Source organism: Eublepharis macularius, chromosome 7 (assembly GCF_028583425.1).
Source record: "Eublepharis macularius isolate TG4126 chromosome 7, MPM_Emac_v1.0, whole genome shotgun sequence".
NCBI lineage: Eukaryota > Metazoa > Chordata > Lepidosauria > Squamata > Eublepharidae > Eublepharis > Eublepharis macularius.
The window spans coordinates 48,828,641-48,851,860 of NC_072796.1; the positions used below are offsets into that span (position 1 = coordinate 48,828,641).

Here is a 23,220-nt window from a genome sequence, read left to right on the forward strand (position 1 = left end):
GAGAAATTTAAAAAATGCAATTTTAATAGTTGCCCATGCACAACTAGTAAAATGAATGACTAGTTTAGTTCGTGGATAGTGTTTTGTTAAGAGCAATCTAGACAAAAGATAGGTACATCCCCTCAAGCTAGCCTTGTATTCCAAACTGAATCATCAAAAGGACCACTTTTGGAGCCTTCCCCAAGAATCCTCCCTCTCCTCTTCCACCCCAACCTATCTGACTTCCTTATGGGAGTGTGTGATGGCAGCAGGAAGCAGTTTACTGCCCCCCTCGTTCCCAAATCAGGAAGCCAGATAAGTTAAGGTGGAGAAGAATTGGTTCTCCCAGCCAGACTGGAATTCAGCATACTGAAGATGGACATTCTGCACTGCTGGCACTGCTGAAACTCACACCCCAAGTCATGGAAGTACTTTTTTTTTCAGTTTCTCTAGTCGAAACACCTCCAAATGTATATTATGGATGCCTTTCCCCCCAAGTAGCAGCCATAACTGTGTCTCCAAAAGTGTAGCCACTCGTACTGGGGTGAATCCAGTCACTCTGTTCAGCAAAGATGGAAGCCTTTCTCCAGCCTAAGGATTCTTCTGAAGGCGCCTTAGGCTGGAGGAAAGCTTCAAGCACTGCTGAGAAGAGTGACCGCATCCACACCAGCATTTACCCTGCAGCTGGACCTTCACATGAAAATCTATTTTGCGAGCATTTAGGTATATCTAGCATGGCTAAAACTCTTCCCAAATGGGCTACTCACACAAATCACTTATCATTTGGTGCTCCCACCCACGATATTATGTTTTGAGCAGCCTCAGAAACACAGGTGGCTGCAAATCTGAAGCAGACTTTATTAATACAAGTATCTAGTGTCTTAAACTTAGTCAAATTCATGTGACCTCCATCTCTATCGGCTTGGGTTCCAGGATGGGTGGTGGTAGGGAGACACATTTTATGGGTGAAAGTTCTTTTTACTTCTGTATGACATTTTAATCCTGCCCTTCATACAAGCTGCTTAGGGTTGATTGTCCATTTTATCTGCATAACAGCTTGTGAGGTAGATTAGGCTGCGAGAGAATGATTGGTGCCAAGATGGCTCAATGTGCTTTCCAGCTGAGAGGGAAGTTGAACATGACTCTTCCCAGATCACAGTGCGGCACCCTACCCACTACACCACATGGACTCGCTTTTGGCTGTGTGTGCAGTATCCATGAGATTAGTATCATTACCTTTTGCAGCAGCAGATGCAGATCCAGATTAACCCCACCATCAGCACCATCAAAACGAAAGCGGACACCATGACATAGAGTATACTCCATTCTAGGAGAAGTAGAACATTTCAAAATAGTAATATGCTGCATGAGTTCACACACACATATACAGGTCTGCTCTATTCCACGTCTGTTCCATGAAGACTTTATCCCTCTCCCCTGCCCACTCACCACAATTACTCTCTCCATCATTCAGGTACCACTGTATCAGGTTTTCCATCCAGAGTTGATAACAAATGCAACGCTTAGTGATGGGGTCACAATGTCCGTGTCCAGAGCATTTTAGAAGGCAAGCTGTAATAGCAAGACATGACATTATTGATGCTGCATTGGTCTTTGGTATTCAGATAATAGCAATCTGGTTTTGCACTTGAAAACCCAAGGCCAAGGTAAACAGTAATATGACATAGATAGTCCAATGAGTTATTCATAGAAAACCTATATATAAGCTACTTTCTCATCTTAAATCCTTCATTGATTCACCCATAAAACAGCTGCCTTAATAACCAAGTCAGACCATCGGTTCATTGGTCTAATTCTGTATACTCAAGCTGGCTCTGGCTCTCCCAGGTACTTAGCAGAGGCCTTTCCTCCAGTCTGCTACCCAATATCTTCCTCTGCTGTTAGTCTAATAAACATGTACTCTACCACTGTGCTACATCCCACCCCTTCTCTGATTCTACACAGGTAACAGCAGAGGGAAGCAAATTCCTGCACTATATAGTGTTGTAAGCACCGCAACTTCCCTATTCTGCACTCAAGTATTTTTTATTATAAACAAACTAGACTCAATGTTTTTGACAATGCGGAATTACAGATGTACCAGAGATGGTTCATTATAAGTATTATTCTGTAATGTAATAAAATGTGTGGCAATGATCTACTAGCAACAGCCTACAATAAGCTTTATTTATTTGTAGCATTTGACAAACATTATTCACCAACTTCTTGTATTGCTCAAAACCATGCTATTAACATTGTAAAATTTGTATACATCAACACAAATAATAAATTACAACAGAAAATATTTACACATACATATACAGCGACTAAACACACACACATAAACGTGTTATGTTCTGTGTGTCTCATAAACACTACAGATTATAGGACATACCAGCCGTGTCAACACGAAGCACCTTAAAAAGCAAGAAGTCTGGCTTCTCTTTCAAGAGTTGCAAGCGGAGCATCTGAGCCACATCTGAAGCCTTGACTACTTTGAAAGGATACCCCTTCTGCACGTAGAACACAACAGCTGTGCTGAAGAAAGGATGGGCAGGTTAAAATTATGAAGCTGTGATGGCAGCTGTTAGATAAGCCATGTGGTAACACCAGTGTTCTGTTCTTTATAAAATTCCGACATTGTGTCCCACCAGGCTAAAGTTTGACACAGAGCCTGACAAAGTTTGTCATAATGTTAGCAAATCCATTAAAAATGGCAAAGTTATAACATACTAAAATGTTTTTCTTGTTCTACAGGTTTTTCATGTATGCAACACTACATTTACATGCAGAAAAATTGCCTGATTCATTTTACCTTCCATTGGCTTAGGCCATCCAAAGCCCTGCTTCTAGCTGTGCACATTCATCTGCCATTAGGCGCATTTCAACTCACTGAAAGACACAAGTCTTGCATGAGTGGAAGGCGCTTCGCACCATGAAGCACAGCCTGTAGCAGAAGACTACCTCTGCAATGGATGAAGGTGCAGTGCAAGCAGAAGTGAGGTTTAGGATCCAAACCATAATCTCTGTCAAAAAGTGAAGCATTTCCCAGTGACCATGCCTTTCCCAAAATGATTAAATTATCTCTAGCCTTTATAAAACTGCAATGATTCAAAGTGCCCCACTCACTGAAGTGAGGGCTGGTTGGGCAGTCATTCAAATGAGTGTTCATATCAGTTCTTAACAGAAACAGCTTCCACTTTAGCAGTGACTGACTAGAAAAACTTTGTTTTTGAAACAAATTGCTGCTTTCATATTTTGCAAGCTTCAGGTAATACACAATGATGCCATGGTGCTTGTTTACAACTGCCACCACTCCTCACGCGCATCACCATCATAGATTCCAGATCAAAACCAAGATGGCAGGGCATGACAACCCACTTGAATGCACCCAGTACCCCAGCCATTCATCCACCCAGCCTCCAAAGAAATCAGGACAAACAACAAATGAGGGGAGGATGCCTGTGAGAATGTGTGCACACACATGCATCATATGTTTGTGTGTGAAAAAAAGAGCACAGGGCAGTGCCTGAGGAGGGGTCAGAGAGGGAAGGAATCCGAAGCGGCTCAAGGTTCGGGAATCGCTTCGGTATGCTCCGTGAAGATTCGGAGCATACTGAAGCGGGGGGGAACTCCCCACCACCACCACCCACCCTCCCTGGGGCAACCCCTCCACCCCCCACCCCCCTGGGGAGACCCCTCCACCCCCACCCAACCCTGGGGAGATCCCTACAACCCCCACCAACTTACCTGGGTTATCAGCTGGGTGGTGGCGGCGGCAGCAGCACAAGGCTGCGTGGCCTGGAGCCTGCCTGGAGCCACCTCCTCCGGTCTTCCCCACCACCCTGCAGGCTCGGGCGGCAGCAGCAGCAGAGGAGCCAGCCTGGAGCCACCGCAAGGTAGGTGGCGGGGGAGGTGGGGGGTTAATGTTTAAAGGGCCCTGCTGCTGCTTGCAAGCAGCGGCGGGGCCCTTTAAACAAGCCCCAAAGCTTTCCGAAGCATTTCTGAATGCTTCGGAAAGCTTTGCTTCAGTATTCCAAAACGTGCCAGCTTCGGGGAATACCGAAGCATTCCAAATCAGGTTGCTTTGGGTAACTTTACCCAAAGCAAAACCCAAAGCGCACAGCCCTAATCCCCAGTGCAGCCTTGGGTGGTCTAAGAAGACCCCTTCCTTTCTTTGTCACCGGCAATGAGATCTATCACTCAAGTCTGTAGTAATTTGGGATACCTCTGTCTCTCATAGGTTTCCCAATATTTCCTCCAAGAAGCTTAGGATCGGTCTCATCTCCTCCATTTTATCCTCGCACAACCTTTTGAGATGGGTCATGCTGAGAAAGAGTGACTGGCCTAAAGTCATTCAAACCGAGGTCACACAAGGCTGACATTCTAACCCCTATGTGGCTCTCTGTATATCTTTGTACCTGATATCAGAATAGGCATGTATCTTCTGGACTTTAATGTCTGAATCTAAGACATTCAGCAGCACTGCAAGCTGTCGCACGAGCGTGTCTTTCTGTTGTTCAGTCAACTGGCCAACTCCAACTTGCAGTATCAGTTCCACTAGGCCATTTTTTTTAGGGTCTGCAAATGCAGAAAAGACAAGCTTCTTTCAAAGAATGGCATGACATTCCCTTGCCCTTAAGAACAGCAGAAATGGCACCAGAGGCGTTTTTAAAATTCAAAATACATACATACATACATAAATGTATATATATCTGAAGTAAAAACAATACATGCACAGACTAAGTTCTTCAGATACTTAAATGCTTATGTTCTGAGGCTTTGGTTCCCTTTGTTTTCCCCAAATACTCTAGTTAGGAATGTTGGCACTCACTTTCTAATACACCAATCCCCTTCTCTCCTAACACCAGAGCTTGCTTTCACCTGTTATCTGAATCTCAAGGTCTCCACAGGCAATTTCCAACCACACCTGACCAAGGATTTCTTCACTCTCCAGAGCTACCTCCTTGTTTTACTGGGAAGGGAAAATCTTTTCTCCTTAGAAGATATATCCCTTTTCTTTGGCTCGATTAGAAGTCTACTTTCCAAACTTCCTCGTCAACTTGCCCAGTTCTCCTTTCAGCGTTCTCTGTTAGGAATCCATTTCCCCCAACTCTTCACACTGGATTCCTCTCAGTTAGGACTGAAAACAGACCATCCTCTTCCCAGCTCATGCTACTCAATCAAATCCCCTGGAGTAGCCTGTCATTCAAAGCTCTCTGCTTCTTTGAAGGATTAACCCTTAACAGTCCTGCAGCTTTGTGTACAGCACTTCCAAGCTTTGTAAAATGTGGTCTGTCACAAATGGCAATTATTCTCTTCTTAATGGCATGTCACCCACACACATCATTAGTATTTCATAATAATAGAAGGGGTGATGATATTTTTTTAAAAAACAAGGAAAATGCAAGTTCCAAACATAAATGTATCATGTATTGGAGAATCATTATATTCTGAGATGCAGCATGTGAAGTTCCAAGTAAAGAGGTTTTCCCAGAATCTCTACAGCCTCACTCCTTCCTGCAAATATATATGGATTAATTAACCAAGGTAGAAATTATTAGTTTAGCTACACTTAATTCATGAAGAAGAAAGGAACTGAAGGAGCAAAGGAAGCAGGGGAGAAACAGGATAATAAAGTTCAAGGCCATACAGACAATCTATTCAAATCAATGTTGTTGCCAAGTAGGCCCCCTCCCCTGCTTTAAAGCCTGCTATGAACTGTGTTAAAGTTTCCTGCGTTGCTGTTTTACTGCTACACCCAAAGACTGCTTTGCACGTGTGTGCTCTGATACACGTGTCAGTTTCCTGCCTGCGTGTCAATTACCTTGCTGCCGCTATAGACTGTGTAGTTCACTGACTCCATGTTTGGTTAACTGCACAAAGGACTCTCTTTCTGGGCAGCCCTGCCCTGACCTGTATCTGGACTTCCTAGTGTGTGTTTGGACCCTGTTACAAGTGTGCCCCGTGCCTGCATTGCCATCTGCCACGGACCGTGCCTGTTTCCTGCCTTGGACTGTGTTTTAAAGTGTTGTTCCCGCTGCCTCCATGGAAGCCTGCCTCATATGGGCCCAAGCCGCTGCTAGCAGCCGGGCGCCTGCCGGGGAAACCTCCAGCGAGCCTGGCTAGGCGCTCCCTGGTCAGTTCCCGCCTGGAGCCTCCCGCGGGCCGGTCGCCGAGCTTGCCCTCGCTACCGGGCAGCCTGCTATCCAGCCCCAGCTATGCCCAGCCGGCATCCATGTTCTCAGGCAGCCAGAAGACCCTGGGAAGAAGACTGCTTTGAGAAGCCATTTCGGCGAAGCGGGCACACCACGTCCGCAGCGAGAGCCCCTCGCCCCGCTCTGCATATCTTAGGAGCCGCCCCGGAGAAGGAACTAAGTGCCGACCATCCCAAGCACTTAGAGAATGCATCTCAAAGAAACCTCCGCATTCCAAAGCTGATGACATCAGGACAAGCCCTGTCCGCTGGAACATCCTTTCAGCCCACTTGGATTTCCCCCTCCCTCTTTTGTCCCCTCTTCCTGAGGTGTCACTTATCACAATCTGATTACCAAAGTGGCCCATCCAAGCCATTCAGTAGCCCATTAGACCCTTTGTTTTAATCTGTGAGAACCACCAAGTACAGCACCAGCCCCAGGGTACGTTTTGGGGTATTTAAGCGGGTCTCCCAGACCACTCGGTGCTTAGGCCATCCCTATCCAGACTTCCTTGCTGTCCGTCTGTGGTCCCAGTGCTGGCATTGGGCCACCTCGCTGTTGTGTCTCTGCTTCGCTTCAGGATAAGTGAGTATTCCCCCTATCATCGTTGGGAACCAGCTAATGCGAACGTCTCTGTATTTCATACTCTATGTTTCTTAGACCTTGTATGCTCTTTGTATGATTGTGCAAGCTAGGCTTACGCTACACTCAATACACGTGTTTGAACCTGACTCGTTGTCTGCCTCTTTTTCACTAGAGTGTCTGGGATCAGGACCTCCGTATACATAGGTTATGATCCTCGCTTAATATTAATAGTTACAGACTGCTACAGCTAATTCCCCATTATAATAAAGAGCAGTTCTGGTAACAGTTTACTGGTGGAGAATATGCGGGCATAACCCAGTTCATGTGAATGCACGTGAGTCGACACGCGTGTCTTCAGCGAACTGACTTAGAGGAAAATTTTCCAGACCTCAGTGTAAAGAGCGCAATTTAGCTCAGGGAATTAAAAGTGTGATTGTGTGTGGCTCTAGCGAGCATTTCTATCTTGTGGGTTGGCTTTTCCCCATTTCCTCCTTCAGCCAGCTTTGGACTACTTGCCTTTTGTGGTGCACCGCGAGGCCCTCCAGCCGTTATAACCGGTGTACTGTGGGTGAGGACCTCTGAACTGGTGAAGTTCCTGGCCACTTTCCGGGCCGCCTAAACGCGTCTATGTGGGTGGGATCCCAGAAGTAGGCTCTATAGATTTATACATCCTGAAGCAGCACATATAAAATTCTCTTCCGCCCTCCCCCGTCTCTCCTAAGTCCGTCCAAACCCCCGTTCCTGCCAGCACTTAGGCTTCAATCCCCGCTCCGGAGGAAACGTGAAGGGATCGACAGTCCGTTTGGTTGTTCAGTTAGTTAGCTTTGGGAATCTAAAGCCAGGTTCCTGAAGCCCCGCGGCAGCCGGCCGCACCGTGCTTAAGAGTTTTAAGTTAGACTCTTGGGCGCCTTTCCGCTTGCGAGTTTTAAGTCAGACTCGTGAGCACACCTCGCTTGGGAGTCAATGGGACTCTTGGGCACACTTTTGCTTGGGAGTTGGTAAAACTCTTGAGCGCACCTCGCTTGGGAGTACAGTAAGCTTTACTCCTGAGCAATTTTGCTTGGGGACTTGCAGAGGCAGTCCTTGAGCGCATTTAGTCTTTTGGTCTTGGCTTGGAGACAGTTTAACCGTTTGTCTCTGAGCACGAGGCCTGGGGACACTTTGAGTTTAGTTCTTGGGCAGAGAGCTTGAGAGCATTGTTGGCTTCTGAGCAGAGGCTTGGAAGCACTTCAGTTTCTGAGCAGAGGCTTGGGAGCATTTCTGGTTGCCTGAGCAGAGGCTTGGGAGACCCCTTAGTTGCAGTTTCCGGGCAAAGGCTTGGGAACCCTTTTTGGTTTTCCGAGTATAGGCTTGGGAGACCCCTGAGCTTTGGCTTCTGAGCAGAGGCTTGGAAGCACTGAGCGTTTTTGGTTCTTGGGCTTAGAGAGCTTGAGAGCACCCTCTGAGCCAGTAAACTTTTCCTGGTCCCGTGGCTTGTAGGCAAGCTTGAAACGGGAATAGGAATTTTCTCTTCTCCCCCGGTGGAGAAGAAACGAGTGTAGGACCCTTAAAATACCCTGTAAACCTGAAAGTAGGACCCTAAAACCCCCTGGTAAAAACCCTTGAGGACCTGAGGGAAGGATAAACCTCCCAAAAGGAACATAGAGAGGAAGAAGTTGTTAAAACCCTTGAGCAGCTTTAATCGCCCCACCCCTGGTGTCGCTGATCTACTCTTTAACCTCCCCGAGATCAGCCTTAAACTAAAAAGTAAAAATGTACCGGGCAAACCCCACCGTGCCCCGCCTGGAGAAGTGGCTAGTTAAGAAGGGAGATTGCCCTTGGGAAGCCGGTTCCTTCAAGGGACCCGACCCACTCCAGATAGTCAGAAGCGCCTTCCAAGATTTTTGCGAGAAAGAGAAACCCAAGTCGAGCAAGAAGGACAGATACGGAGCTTGGGCACTTTTCACCGCCCTACAGGACAGCGTGTCCCTGATAAATAAATTACATATAGCGCAGGAAGATAGTGAGCAGGAGATAGAGAGGCTCAGATTAGCCCAAGACAAAGAAAGGAAGGAGCTAGAGGAAAAAGCCAAGCGAGAACAGGACGCCCTGCAGCTAGAAATCCAGAGTCTCAGGGCCAAACTAACCGAACAGGAAAGAGACCATGAGGAGAAAGCAGTTGAGTGGCGCGCCGAACGCGTCAATTTCATATTAGAGAAGCAAGGACTAACTACCGCCCTTCAGGACGCCCAGCACAAGGCTGAAGCGGCCACCGCTCGTGCCGATATGGCTGAGCACGCAGTAATTGAAGGTCAGGAGAAAATTGCAAAGTTAACCCATGCTGCCCAGTTCATGGCAGAGCACAATCACTCCAAGGTAGCTTCTGCAGACCACTCCGCTTGTAAGAGGGAGCTAGAGGCCCTAAAACAGCACCTGGGGATGCAGCAGGCCGTAATTTCCGCCGTGCATCCCGCAGCCCTCTTGGCCCTCCCCGAAGGTAGTACCGACAGTTGGTCACCTCCTTCATCCCAGCCCGAGGAAGCTCCACAGCCCCTCCATCCGATAGCTACCAAAGAAATTGTCACCACAGACGATGATGGCAGGAAGACAGACCGAATAGTTAAGGAAACCCGCAATTGGAGACCCGATGAGCTCCAAGCCATAGCGGACCGCATGGGACCCCTGAACCGAGATTCAGCTATACAATGGTTTGCACACGTGACCATGTCCCAGCCCTCCGCCAGTGGCTCCGATGTAGCTCAGCTGGCTCGCCATTGTGCCAGCCCCGAAATAGTCACCTCCCTCAACGCATATATTTCCAACCGGAGACTAGCCACTCGCAGTCAGTATGGTGCCATGAAAGAGTTGTGCGCCTTCCTGTGGCCCACCAAGAGTTTAAAAGCCCTGTATATTGCAGAGTCTCAAAAACCCGGAGAGGATCCAGAGGCATATTTAGCCAGGAAACAGCTCCTAGCCGAACTAGCAGACGAGGTAGATTTAGATTTAAGTGACATGCCGGACTTCGACGACTTAGAGTTTAGGAGAGCAGTCATAGATGGACTCAACAGCACCACTCGCCTAGCCCTAGCAGGAGTCGAGCCCGGGAGCATTACATGGGGAGAGCTGGAATCCCGCATCAGGAGCATTGCTGGCCTGTTGCGAGAGACCGGCGCCATCCGCCATGTGAAGTCCCCAGCCTCTCGTAGGAAGGAAAGCGAGCCGATTAGCGCGGTTACCTATGCCAATCATGGCCCTCACTCTCAGTACCGACCACAGGGACGCAGCCCGTATCCGGAGGCAAGGGGAGGAATCCTGAGGGGAAGGAGCAGTAGCTTTAACCGGGGAAGAGGACCGAGGGACTACCGTCCGGGAGTTTCCTTTGCGCCTACCCCGAGTTACAGTTCCTCCTCCCAGCAGGGACCCCACGAGCCCCGACTACAGGATGCACCCATAGCCCCTTCTCACTCACGAGCATCGCACCCGTACCACCATCAGGTCTACCCGCCTCCAGACCAGTCTAATGCTTGGGGAGCATCGCAGGGCGACCACGAGGGCTACCGGGACCGCGGCAGCACGCCCCAGTCCAGGGACTCCCTCCGTTGGGAACTATGGATGCGCCTCAAAAACATTGGAGCGAACATGGAGCTCTTCGACGGAAAGCCCACGTCCGTTCTAATGAAGGCGATCATGGAATGGGAAGACCAGCAGCAGCCCCCAGTGCCTCCGTCGGCGCCCCCTTTACCGCCGGACCCTCCCTTCTCGAGTCCCCCAATAGCTGCGGTTCGGGAACGCCCGAGTCCCAACAACCCCTTTAGAGGAAGCGCCGCTTCCACCGATCAGGGTGCAGGATCAGAATAGGGTTGCCCCGAGTCCCAGTTTCCCTCCGTGGGCATAGTTGCCAAACTAAAGCCGGATACATGGGGGAGACCGACAGTGAAGGCAGGGATCGGGACTCCCGGGGAAAAGAAGAAGCCTGCCACCCTCCTCATAGATACCGGAGCTTCACTTAATATACTCCGGCCCACCTTAGTCACAAAGGGCACCCAGACCCCCACTACAATGCAGCTCGCCGGTTTTGGAGGCGGCATGCAGGAATCCCCGGTCTGGCAGGACATCCCCCTTTCCGTTGGGAACCTGGCCACCCGGATTTCGGCGTGCACAAACCGGGGAGAAGACGATGGACTTTTGGGCATGCCATTTTTCCGTGCCGAGGGACTGACCATTGACCTAGCGAACGGGCTCCTGTGGCGCATCCCGGGAGGCCCCGACTTTGTTAATGGAGTCCATCGATGCGCAGCCCTCAAGGCCCCCCTTCCTCTCGCCCCTGTCACCGGAGACCCCTGGGTTCAGGACTTTCCCGAAGTGTGGGTGACAGACAAGGCCGAGTGTGGGATAGTGAAGGGCGCCTGCGTCCTGATTGAAGGAAAGGACCCCCCTCCCCAAAGACAGTACAAGTACCCAGCAGAAGCTGAGGCAGGGATAGCTAAGACCATAGAAGGACTCCTTGAGTGGGACGTCATACTCCCGATGCAGTCCATCTGCAACGCCCCATTGTGGCCAGTTCTGAAAGCAGATGGAGTGACCTGGAGAATGACGGTCGACTTCCGTGCCCTGAATGCCACCACCCCTCCAGTTGCCCCGGTTGTGGCCAAGTACAATGAGATCCTGACGGCCATTGCCGCTGGGTCCCGGTTCTACTCGGTCATAGACCTGGCCAACGCTTTCCACTCCATCCGGTTGCATGAGTCTTGCTGGTACAAGTTCGCGTTCACTTTCCGCGGCCAGCAATACGCATTCAAACGGACACCCCAGGGATTCCACTCCAGCCCCAGTATTTGTCATGCCCATGTAGTTCAGATGTGGGAACGCCTCCAACCCTCCTCGAGGCCCCACGTACTGAGCTACGTGGATGACATTTTAGTCCACGCCCCTACGGAAGAACTAGCCCGCCAAATCACCAGGGAAGTCCTGGAACTCCTCCGCGAGACTGGGTTCAAGGCAAGCAGGGAAAAGGCCCAATTGGTTCAGACCAGCGTCAAGTACCTGGGTCTGACCCTGGGACCCGAGGGTCGCACCCCGGACGCCCAGCGAATGGAGGTCATTTCCAAGCTGCCTGCACCCACCGATGTCCCCTCCCTCAGAGCCCTTCTAGGAACTTTCAACTTTTCCCGAGACTTCATCGAGTCCTTTGCAGACAAAGCTCGCCCCCTTTATGCTCTCCTCAAGAAGAACACTCCCTGGGAGTGGGGACCGGAGCAACAGACAGCCTTAGCCGAGCTAAAGCGCAGTCTGGCCGCAGCCCCGGCCCTAGCCCATCCAGATGTTACCCAGCCCTTCTTTATCCAGCTAGCAATATCAGACAAAAGCATAGGAGCCACGCTCACCCAGCAGCAAGCGGGGACCGCTAAAGTAGTAGCCTATGCCTCTCGCAACCTAACCGCAGTAGAAACTAAGTTCAGCCCATGTGAGAAGACATGCCTTGCTCTAGTTTGGAGTCTGACCCATTGGGAATTTATCATAGGAGGCTCCCGCACAATAGTTCAAACTACTCACACGCCTCTCAAATATATCCTGTCGGGAAAGATACAAGACGGACAAGTGTCAAACGCTCGAATAGCCCAGTGGACCCTGGCCCTGGTCAACCACGGAGTAGAATTCAAAAAGGAAACCACTGAACCTCCAGCCCCCTATGGCCTATTGGTAACCGGGACCGAGCACGAGTGCCCCCTGGACCCGCCACCACAGGTTGTCTGGCCAGTCACTTGGGGAGTCCCGCTAGAGGAAGCCCGACAGAACGGCTTCACATGCTGGTTCTGTGACGGCTCCTCCTTTCACGTTGGAGGCTCCCCTCGGACAGGCTACGGCGCCGTGCGAGTGAGCGACGCCCATACCCTCAAAGGCCCAGCCCGCCCCCATTCCAGCCAAGCGGCTGAGGTGCAAGCGCTTCTGGCGGTGCTTGAGTTTGAGCCCCCAGAAAGCCCACTTGCCATTTACACAGACTCGGATTGGACGGCCAAAGCCGCCACGGTCTGGCTCCCGGTGTGGCAGAATCAGGGGTGGAGGGCCAGCGATGGGAAACCCGTAGCCCACCTACAGCTATGGCAGCAGGTAGCAGCACTCCTCCAGTCCCGCTCAGGCCCAACACAGGTGACCCATGTCAAGGGACACCAGAAGACAAATTCAGAGACCGCTTATTGGAACGACCAGGCAGACCTTGCAGCCAAGGCAGCCGCCACTGAAAATGCTCCCCTACCGGAATCAGCCACCGACTGTCCCCTCCGCCCTGTCACCACTCGAGCACAAGCCCGCAGCCAAGCTCAGGGAACCGCAGGAACACTAGACCTAGCACAACTGCAACTATCTGACCCAGAAATAACTGACCTCCTAGCCGCAGGAAGGGATCAGACAGGGAGATTCATGATCAGAGAAGAGGAAGGCATAGTTTGGGCAGTAGATGCAGCCGGCGAACGCCATTGGGTAGTGCCATTGGAAGTTAGGGCTGACTTAATTCAGTTTGTCCACGAGCAGGGACACCGAGGCAAGGATCTGACTCTGGAAAGGGTAAAAGAGGTTGGTTGGTGGCCTGGCATGCGCACCGAAGTAGCGCAATGGGTAGACAACTGTCTGTCCTGCGCTATGGTTAATGCAGACCCCACCGGACCTAGAGCTCCCCTCCAGCATCAGAGAATTGATGGACCCTGGGCTCGCATACAGATTGACTTTATCGGCCCCCTTCCCCCCACTGCTCGCGGCAATCGCTACTGCCTCACTGTCATAGACCCCTTCAGCAAATGGGTCGAAGCGTTTCCGTGCAAGCGCAACAATGCAGCCACCACCGCCAAACTACCGTTCAACAATGTCTTTTCAAGATGGGGCATTGTGCGAGTCATGGACTCCGATTTAGGCTCACACTTCATCGGGGAAGTTACACAGGAGCTTTGTAAAGCATTAGGCATCCAGCAACGGTTCCACATAGCCGGCCACCCTCAAGCTTCAGGCGCCATAGAAAGAACCAACCGGACCCTCAAGGAGGCTCTCCGCAAGATGGTTCGCTCCTCCGGGAGAGACTGGGATGAAAAACTCCCCATAATCCTAATGGCCATTAGAGGCACTACCGCAGTTCACGGGCTAACACCCCATATGGTAATGACAGGGCGAAGAATGCAGCTCCCGGAAGCCTTCTGGCTAGATACGCAGCTCCCTTCCGATATGCAGCCCGTAGTGATTAATGACGCTTGGGTCCAGGACCTGCTCTCATCCATACACGCCGTCCACATGCAAGTGGCCCAGAAGTTGGGCACAGCTCAGAAAGATATGGACCGCAAACTAGGATGGGTCAGGAATCCCAGGCAATGGGAGGAAGGACAGCTCGTTCTATACAGGAAGTTCTCGCAAAAGGCGCATTCACTAGCAGCCAAATGGCAAGGCCCAGTCCCTATCACAAAAAGAGTCTCCCCAGCCGTCTATCAGGTAGCTATCCAGAGAAAGACAGGAGGCACTTGGCTAAAATACTTTCACGCTTCGCAATTAAAAGAATGGAGAGGGAAGCCGCTGCAAACCGCCCCTCCTGTGTATGACCCGGGGGGAACCACCACCAGCCCAGCCCCCCTCTGCCCAGTGATTCGCCAGATATCACTCCACCCTGGGCCAGAGATACCGTGTGTCCCCTTAGACCAGACTTTTGTAGCTTTAGAATAAAAGAAACAATAGAATATGTAGATATCGGTGTAAATGTTAAAAGTTTTTCCAGTTCTATTCTTTAACTTCATTAGGCGGGCCCCACAGTTGGGACCCTTAGGAGAAGACACGGCAATCAAAGCCAAATAGGACCACCACCGAAAGTGATTCTTGATTGGATTGTAAGCCGCATGTTCGGAAAAAAAATTGCACAGGCAAAAGAGATTTGCTGTGTGTGAAGGTGGTTGGAGAGGCTTTAGCCCAGAAGTGAATGCAGTCTTCCAACGTTGAAACCACCAAATAAGGTGATTTCTTTGTTTGAAAACATTTCACCCGCCGTGCTGGTGAAGATCCCGCATCTACGTAGATTCGGGGTCTCACCTGCCAGACCCACGCTTTCGCATGATGGTCGGCTTTGGCTTTGAGGGCCGTGCCTCCCCTGGAAAAGGTCCCCCAGATAGCCCAACACCTCTCTTTTACTAATGTTCATATTCGTCATGGTGAGTTGCTATACGGCGCCACCATCTAGTACGCTTTAGTGCAAAGGTAAAAGACCCGCCAGTATTTTGTAAATATGTTACCTCTGGAATATGTTATTGGGGTGCGTTCGCCACGCACAAGGGGCAGCGTACCTCATTTACATAGCCAGAATCCCCTGCGCCAAGATGACCCTCGAACAACCCAGACCCAGTGGCGCCGGCAGATCTCGGCCGCCTCCGCCGCTTTTCGATAAACGCCGCCGAGCGCCCTCGGCTCCACTTCGGCCCTTTCCGCCAGCAGCCGCCTGCCCCACGTAATCTTTTCCCTTGCCCGTACCGTACAAAGGAAAAGAAGGGGGGGAGACATATTGAAGTTATAATGAAGCCATGCCAGGCCTTCCAGGTGAGGGCAACCCGAAAGTACCCCACACCCGTATGCTTCTTGCTCCTTATACTTTTCTTGCTCAGTGTATTTTTCTTTTTGCCCGGTGTACCTTTTTTTTAAACCAGAAAATGGGGCCTCCCGAGGGAGTCCCTCCAAAAATTGCTAGTCCTGCAAACATATGACGAAAGCCCATTTTTAGGAAATTAAAGCGAGGGCCCCCGTCTGCAGCAACCCTTATAGTTAATGTAAGCCGCTCTTTAGTTTTCTTTTCTTTTTAAAACGGCAAGGACAGGCCGAGCCGGACCGATAGCTCTCAGCCCGCAAAATAAAAATAGCCCGCCACCGAGCAAGGGGCACCTGAAGGCCACATAGCCTAGGCACCCAGGGACCCCTGGGGCGAGTTTGCATAATCCCGCCTAACGCACAGCCGACCCTTGCTCGACGCAAAGACGTCCCCCCTGAAATATACATGCTATAGAAAGAAACCTTCGCACAGGAGCTCCCCAGAGCAACAAGCTGGAAGGCTCGCTTAGTGCTCCGGGACTTCTCGTTCGAGCCCCACCTAACATACAGTGCTGGCAGAAAAATGCCCTCCCTCTTTTTCCCTACTTCACTTTATTTTATTTCTGCTGCAATAAACTCAGGGAGCCTGTACTTATATCCGCAGGTCTCCCCAGGATATTTTCACTACAGAAAGGAAAAAGAAGGCCAGGAGATGAGGCACCTGGCTACCCTGTGTTTGCTCGTGCTGGCAGGCACCCTAATAGAGGGACGTCCGTCCAAATTAATGCCCTACCCCCACTGGAGATGTATAAATACCCTAGCAGGGAATGAAATGATGGTCTGCAAGGTTGTACAGCAGAGCAATATGACCACCCCTACGGATCGCACAAACTTCCGCAGTTGCGAAGAGCAGTGGATCCGACCCCCAGAGCTTGTTATTTTATGTGTGGGAGTCAAAACCATGTCCCAAGAATTAGTATGCTACTCGCCTACTGATACGGTTTCACCACTTGCTCCGATTCCATGTATGTTTCTTCCCCGTATCAGGCCAGCCCCCACCGCAGTCCCGGTGGTAGACAAATATACCACCCCTGCCAACTTCGAAACCTCGCCATTTGTCACTGAGGCTTTCGGACCATACTGTGAAGTTATTCTAGTGTCGGCCGCAGTATGGAAGGCAGGAGACCCCTTTAGAATGACCATCCTACTAGGCACTACTGCCACTGAGTCTGCATCAGTCACTGTCACGCCCCCTTCAGGCACAGTTCTCTCCTTTGCTATAGAACGCTGGGAGAACTTGACCTGGATTGTAAAAGAGGAAGACCTAGCCAAACACGGCCCACCCGATTGGATACTGGTTCAACAGACGCCCGAATGCCAAACCAAGCCCCTTGTAGAGAGATTTCACCGGCTTGGGCTGCTCTTTGTAAATTTGACTCACGAACCAGGCAATTATTCCCTGCTGATCCGGACCCAGGAGACCCACACCATCCAAATTGACCCTTTGATTGTTAGCAATAAGCAATTAAGCCAAGGCGGCACGCATATAGTGGGCTCCCATGTTTTGAAAACTGACATTCGAGAGAGAGTTCTAGTCCGCCCGCAAATGTCTTTGAAAGAGATCCGCATAGACTTAGCTGAGCTAAATATAACCCAGAGGCTGCCGCAGTGCGCTCCCTATCTGGAGGCCGGTAGCAAGGGTTGGAATGCATGGCTACAACTGTGGATCGATCCCTCCCCCTCTCTCTCGCGTGCCAGACGAAGCATTGCCGACTGGACTGCTCCTGCAGCCGGAGGCTTAGCAATCATGGATTCGGTCAATATTGAGACTCTCGCTAATAAGTTTGCCCATGTCACGACTAGCATCTCCGACTTAGGTAAACCGGTGGTGCAGTCCCTAAATTCCATTTCGAATGGGCAACACGAGATCAGCTCCATTTTAGTTAACTGGGAGAGTCAAATTGAAAGAGATTTTTCGCTGCTGCTCAAAGGGACACAGTCTTTGGAACGCAACATGTCAATAGCCATGGCATGTATGCAAGCCCAACAATTAAATCAGGCTGTGGCCATGGGGCTAATTCGGCAAGCCACGGACGGGCACTTGCCCCTGGAAATTAAAAGATTGATTATGCCCAAATTGTCACCCATAGAACTGGAGCTTGAATCCTGGTGGTCTCTTGTAAATTCCTCATTCTCACCGACCACCCAGGAGCTTAAATTATTTTTATTAACGGCCAGTGCGCACGAGTCATTCCATGTATATCCAGTCGTGCCTCTGGGACTCCAAGTCAGCGACACCGAGGTCCTCTACGCCCGCCACCCCGACCATTGGGCCCGCTTCACCCCGACCGGATGGCAGCTCGTCAGCCTCCAAGGGTGCCAGCATCGAGACCAGACCGGCTTCATTTGCCAGGACCAAGCCTTTGCACCTCATCACCCCTGTGTAGCCCCGCAAGTCGACGCCCTCAACGAGTGCCCTTTCGAGGTCGTCCGGGAGAACAGCTCCGCGGTGGTCTACATTGGAAAAGGATGTGCCTGCGTGCGAACGGCCTGCGACTTTGTGATCCTGAACTCGTTCCAGCTCAAGCCCGTGATCCCGGGAGTCAATCGCTGCTTTTGCAACCTGTCTTCGGTGGCAGCCTGCGACTTCACCTACACGGTACCGGTCTGGACCCAAGAAGAGATCCTGGTGGCACCCTCCATCTATCGTTATGTGAAGCCTGTCGCCCTTGGCATCGGTCTGGAATTAATCCACGAGCTCCTGACCCACCCGCAGCTTCACCGCACCCTCCAGAGCATCCAGAGGGACGGGGACACCACTGCTTTGGTTGTGTCCCACAATGGAAAGGAGATTTTGGATCTGGTCCAGCGGATTAAGACCACCGGCGAGCATTCGTGGTGGGAGACCCTCTTTGGTTGGAGCCCCACTGCCACTGGAATTTACAACTTGGCTTTGCACCCGATCGTTGTTATTTTGACCTTTCAAGTTCTACTATGTGCCTCACTGCTTTATTTGGGCTGTTGGAGCCGCCGACAGCTCCAGCAGCTCCAGCTGTCTTACCGTTTGGACCATTACAACCCCGACCTCCTCTTGCCTTAAGGGTCGTTCTTGGCGCCCTCCTTTAACCCTTGTTTGTTTTATTGCTTATGTTGTCATGAACTATGACTATGTTTTATTATGTGTACGGATCCTGCACCGGCCCCATGGACGCTCTGCTGCCGGACTCCGCTCCGAGGCCCTCTTGTGGACTAGGGGGGGACATATCTCTCTGCCTCCCAGCCCACGGCCCGTCTCCAAACGACCGCCAGCAGCGCCACCTCCATGAGGACTAGAACTGTGTGCCTGAAGCCCTTCTCGCCGCTCACCGACCCTGCTCTGCGGATTGTCGCAGACAGCAAGGGGGGGTGGAAGTGTGTTTTGGAACACATGGACTAAGTTTGCTTGTTCCTGTAAATATGCAACCCAGTCCAGCAGCTGTACTGCGGACTGAGCCGTCTGTGATCTTTGTTACTCTATGGTTTTATGAATTTCTCCCCATTGCTTTTATGAATTTTAACTCCCATGAATTTAGCCCCGAACTAGTCCCTCTCTCTATCTATTGCAAGTGCGCCCATGAACTTTATCCCTATGAATTTGATTTTAACCTTGAATTGCCTTCTTAACCCAACTCCCTCCGCCGAGGTAATTCTAGCCTATTTATCGTTTTATGAATTTGGTTTTAAATGAGACCCCTCCTGAACGGTCTCTTTTACTGGGTATTTAAACATTGGTTTTAGCCTGTATGAATTTGGTTTTAATTTGACTGTATGAGTTGGTCTTTTAATTGAGAATTCTATTTTTCTGACCCCCTATGAGCCCTTCCGCCGCTTACCCTCATGAATTGTTTCTCCGCACTTGCTTTTATTGCTGCTATCTCTATGAATTGGTTTTAACTCCCTAGATCATTGCTTTTATCCTATATAGATATTTATGTTTTTACCTTGTATGAATTGCTTTTAATCCTACATTCATGAATTGAACCATGAATTGTCTTTGCTTTTAAATCTTATGCTTATGAATTGATCCATGTATATTAATTGCTCCTGGTTTTTAGTGCTTTTAACCCATCATGAATTCCGTATGAATTACCCTCATCCATGAATTAATCAATGTACACAATTATGAATTGTTGCTATTTATATGCATGAATTGGTCATTGCTGCCTATTACTATGAATTGCTATCACCTATGACTTATTACTATTTATTCTGACGGTTGCACTTAGCACACCCCCTGGTGTGAACCCAGAGACCTGCAGCCCATTGGCTGATCTAAATTGCACTTATTCGGATTAGGTGGTTCTCCAAACTAAATTTTTGAGTGACGCCTCCCCCTCCTTCCCTTCCCACTCCTTCTTCGCTCGAAGCTCGACCACCGGACATTGCCGACCACCTCGCCTTTGAAGTCAAGTTCGGAGACCCGCGCGCCTGACGTCCCGGGGTCTCCGAGGGGGGGAATTGTTGCCAAGTAGGCCCCCTCCCCTGCTTTAAAGCCTGCTATGAACTGTGTTAAAGTTTCCTGCGTTGCTGTTTTACTGCTACACCCAAAGACTGCTTTGCACGTGTGTGCTCTGATACACGTGTCAGTTTCCTGCCTGCGTGTCAATTACCTTGCTGCCGCTATAGACTGTGTAGTTCACTGACTCCATGTTTGGTTAACTGCACAAAGGACTCTCTTTCTGGGCAGCCCTGCCCTGACCTGTATCTGGACTTCCTAGTGTGTGTTTGGACCCTGTTACAAGTGTGCCCCGTGCCTGCATTGCCATCTGCCACGGACTGTGCCTGTTTCCTGCCTTGGACTGTGTTTTAAAGTGTTGTTCCCGCTGCCTCCATGGAAGCCTGCCTCATATGGGCCCAAGCCGCTGCTAGCAGCCGGGCGCCTGCCGGGGAAACCTCCAGCGAGCCTGGCTAGGCGCTCCCTGGTCAGTTCCCGCCTGGAGCCTCCCGCGGGCCGGTCGCCGAGCTTGCCCTCGCTACCGGGCAGCCTGCTATCCAGCCCCAGCTATGCCCAGCCGGCATCCATGTTCTCAGGCAGCCAGAAGACCCTGGGAAGAAGACTGCTTTGAGAAGCCATTTCGGCGAAGCGGGCACACCACGTCCGCAGCGAGAGCCCCTCGCCCCGCTCTGCATATCTTAGGAGCCGCCCCGGAGAAGGAACTAAGTGCCGACCATCCCAAGCACTTAGAGAATGCATCTCAAAGAAACCTCCGCATTCCAAAGCTGATGACATCAGGACAAGCCCTGTCCGCTGGAACATCCTTTCAGCCCACTTGGATTTCCCCCTCCCTCTTTTGTCCCCTCTTCCTGAGGTGTCACTTATCACAATCTGATTACCAAAGTGGCCCATCCAAGCCATTCAGTAGCCCATTAGACCCTTTGTTTTAATCTGTGAGAACCACCAAGTACAGCACCAGCCCCAGGGTACGTTTTGGGGTATTTAAGCGGGTCTCCCAGACCACTCGGTGCTTAGGCCATCCCTATCCAGACTTCCTTGCTGTCCGTCTGTGGTCCCAGTGCTGGCATTGGGCCACCTCGCTGTTGTGTCTCTGCTTCGCTTCAGGATAAGTGAGTATTCCCCCTATCATCGTTGGGAACCAGCTAATGCGAACGTCTCTGTATTTCATACTCTATGTTTCTTAGACCTTGTATGCTCTTTGTATGATTGTGCAAGCTAGGCTTACGCTACACTCAATACACGTGTTTGAACCTGACTCGTTGTCTGCCTCTTTTTCACTAGAGTGTCTGGGATCAGGACCTCCGTATACATAGGTTATGATCCTCGCTTAATATTAATAGTTACAGACTGCTACAGCTAATTCCCCATTATAATAAAGAGCAGTTCTGGTAACAATGTTCTGTTTTGGACAGAGAACACAGCAGTCAAGGGGCACTCCACTCTGTTGCTTCTGGAAGTCTGAGGCTAATTTATAAGGGCAGGCTGAATAAGCCCAGCCAAAAAACTTACAGTGAAAGTGCTCAATAAGCTGCTCTCATGTTTAAATTGTACTTCTGGTCATTGCACATGCCGTGTTAGTACGCCAGGCATCAGTGGTCATGCTGGCATTCTAATGATGCCAGCCACACGGAATTTCACTCAGATAAAAGTGTGTTCTTTGTGTTTATACAGCCAGCACCACTTTTAAATGAGGCCCAAGGCTCAAAGAACCAAGACAGGCAAAATACTGGTTATAACAGCTCACTAACAAGCAAGAGAATACAGTACCATATGGTCTTACAGCATCAAATGGAAAAAAAAGGAAAAAAGAGAACAGCTTCAAAACAAGTGGCATTTGAACAACATTTTCACATTGTTAGTTACACAAAGACAGGAATTGGGCCCGTTTGTACTACTTTTTCTTTATGCTCATGTGTACCCAGCGATGTGTACCCAGCGTTGCCCAGTTACAATGGGTAGCAAGCCAGAGACCCACTAGTCCGCCTACCACTGCAGCACCACTGCCACTGCCAGCAACCACCATCTCCACACTTATATTCAACTAAATTATGGCACAACCCATATAAGTTGTCATTAAGAAAATATGGCATCTGGAAAGCTTGCAGGTACCAAGGAGCACTGAAAAGCTTGACAATGACATATTATCTAATAAATACCTCCAAAAAGTTTGGAGCTACGTGCAGGATTCTCCCCTGTCCCATTTTACCCCTGCAGCAACCTGTGAAGCAGGTTAGGCTGAGACAAAGTGAATGGTGCAGGGTCACCCTGGACCCAGGACTCCCCAGAATTAGACCACCACTCTAACAACTACAACTACACCACAATGCTGTAAGCATGTAAGAGAAGGAAGCAGGGCTTGACTTTTCCTGCAGACCTCTATTAGAGGTACCCTTCGAAAGTGGCTTCAAGTAGTATCATCACTGACCCGGTGACTGGGAAATCTAGGGAATGCACCAATACTTCTGAGAGGACTTTAGGCACCTGCCTTGAACAGCAATGGAGGTTCAAATTAACAGTGTGAAACAATTATCAACTTTGGCATCAACAAGAAATCTCCCCCAACCTACTTAGCCAGCATTTGATAGAGAATGGTACCCTAGCCTAAGGCTAGGGTTGTACTTCCTATAAGCAAGAAGGGAAGGATCTGGGCAGAATAAGCTATTTATGTCCTTTTAAAGATCATAAGCTATTTACATAAGCTATTTAATAATAAGCCATTTAATAAGCATAAGAATAAGCTATTTAATAAGCATAAGCTATTTACATAAGCTATTTATGTCCTTTTAAAGATCATACCAGGCCGCACTTCCACTATAGCGGTGTCAGTGTCTGAATCTCCTCTCCCATCAGTGACTTTCAAGTGAAAAGTATAGATCCCTTCCACAAGATTGGTTAGTTCCAACACTGCCTCGTGGTCCGAACCATGTATCACATCCTGCAAGAGTCAAGTTTCAGATTCATTTGAACTCAAGACTAATCATTTCACAACTGCCTATCATCTTAATGTACATTCACATGCCAAAAAAACTAGTTCAGAACAACCTTGGAGATAGTGGTTGCTCACCCCCTCCTCAAACCCGTAAGTTTGGTTTCTTTTATTTCCATTTTAAAGATGGAGAATTGAGACTCATAATGGGTTGCTTAAGGCTACTCCAGGTTCAAACCCAGCTCTTTATCCAATAGACCTTACATGCGCCAACAATGCAAATAAGGAGTAAAAAGGTTGCAAATATGAAAAGATTAATTTGGCCAGGGTAAACTGTTAAAATACTTACTCCTGCTGCTGGACTCTGACCATCCCGAGTCCAGAGATAGGAAACAATTCCTTGGTCATCGGCAGACTGTGAACCATCCAAAGCAATAGAGTTATTGGGAAGAACAAGAATGTGCTTGCCTCCTGCATAAGCTTGTGGTGGGTGGTTGCTTTCTAAACAAGAAAAC

General features: G+C 49.8%; 1 protein-coding gene across 2 annotated transcripts in view; it reads right to left on the reverse strand.

The window, feature by feature from the left end:
- The window catches only part of KIAA0319 (KIAA0319 ortholog), a 69,285-nt gene that overhangs the window by 1,184 nt on the left and 44,881 nt on the right, over positions 1–23,220 (reverse strand). For both annotated transcript variants that reach the window (XM_054985080.1, XM_054985079.1), the window contains exons 13-18: positions 23,055–23,206; positions 22,576–22,714; positions 4,401–4,560; positions 2,375–2,517; positions 1,429–1,551; positions 1,216–1,306 (exon numbers count right to left, since the gene is read on the reverse strand). In XM_054985080.1, coding sequence (XP_054841055.1) covers positions 1,216–1,306; positions 1,429–1,551; positions 2,375–2,517; positions 4,401–4,560; positions 22,576–22,714; positions 23,055–23,206 — 808 coding nt within the window. The remainder of the gene's footprint in view (positions 1–1,215; positions 1,307–1,428; positions 1,552–2,374; positions 2,518–4,400; positions 4,561–22,575; positions 22,715–23,054; positions 23,207–23,220) is intronic.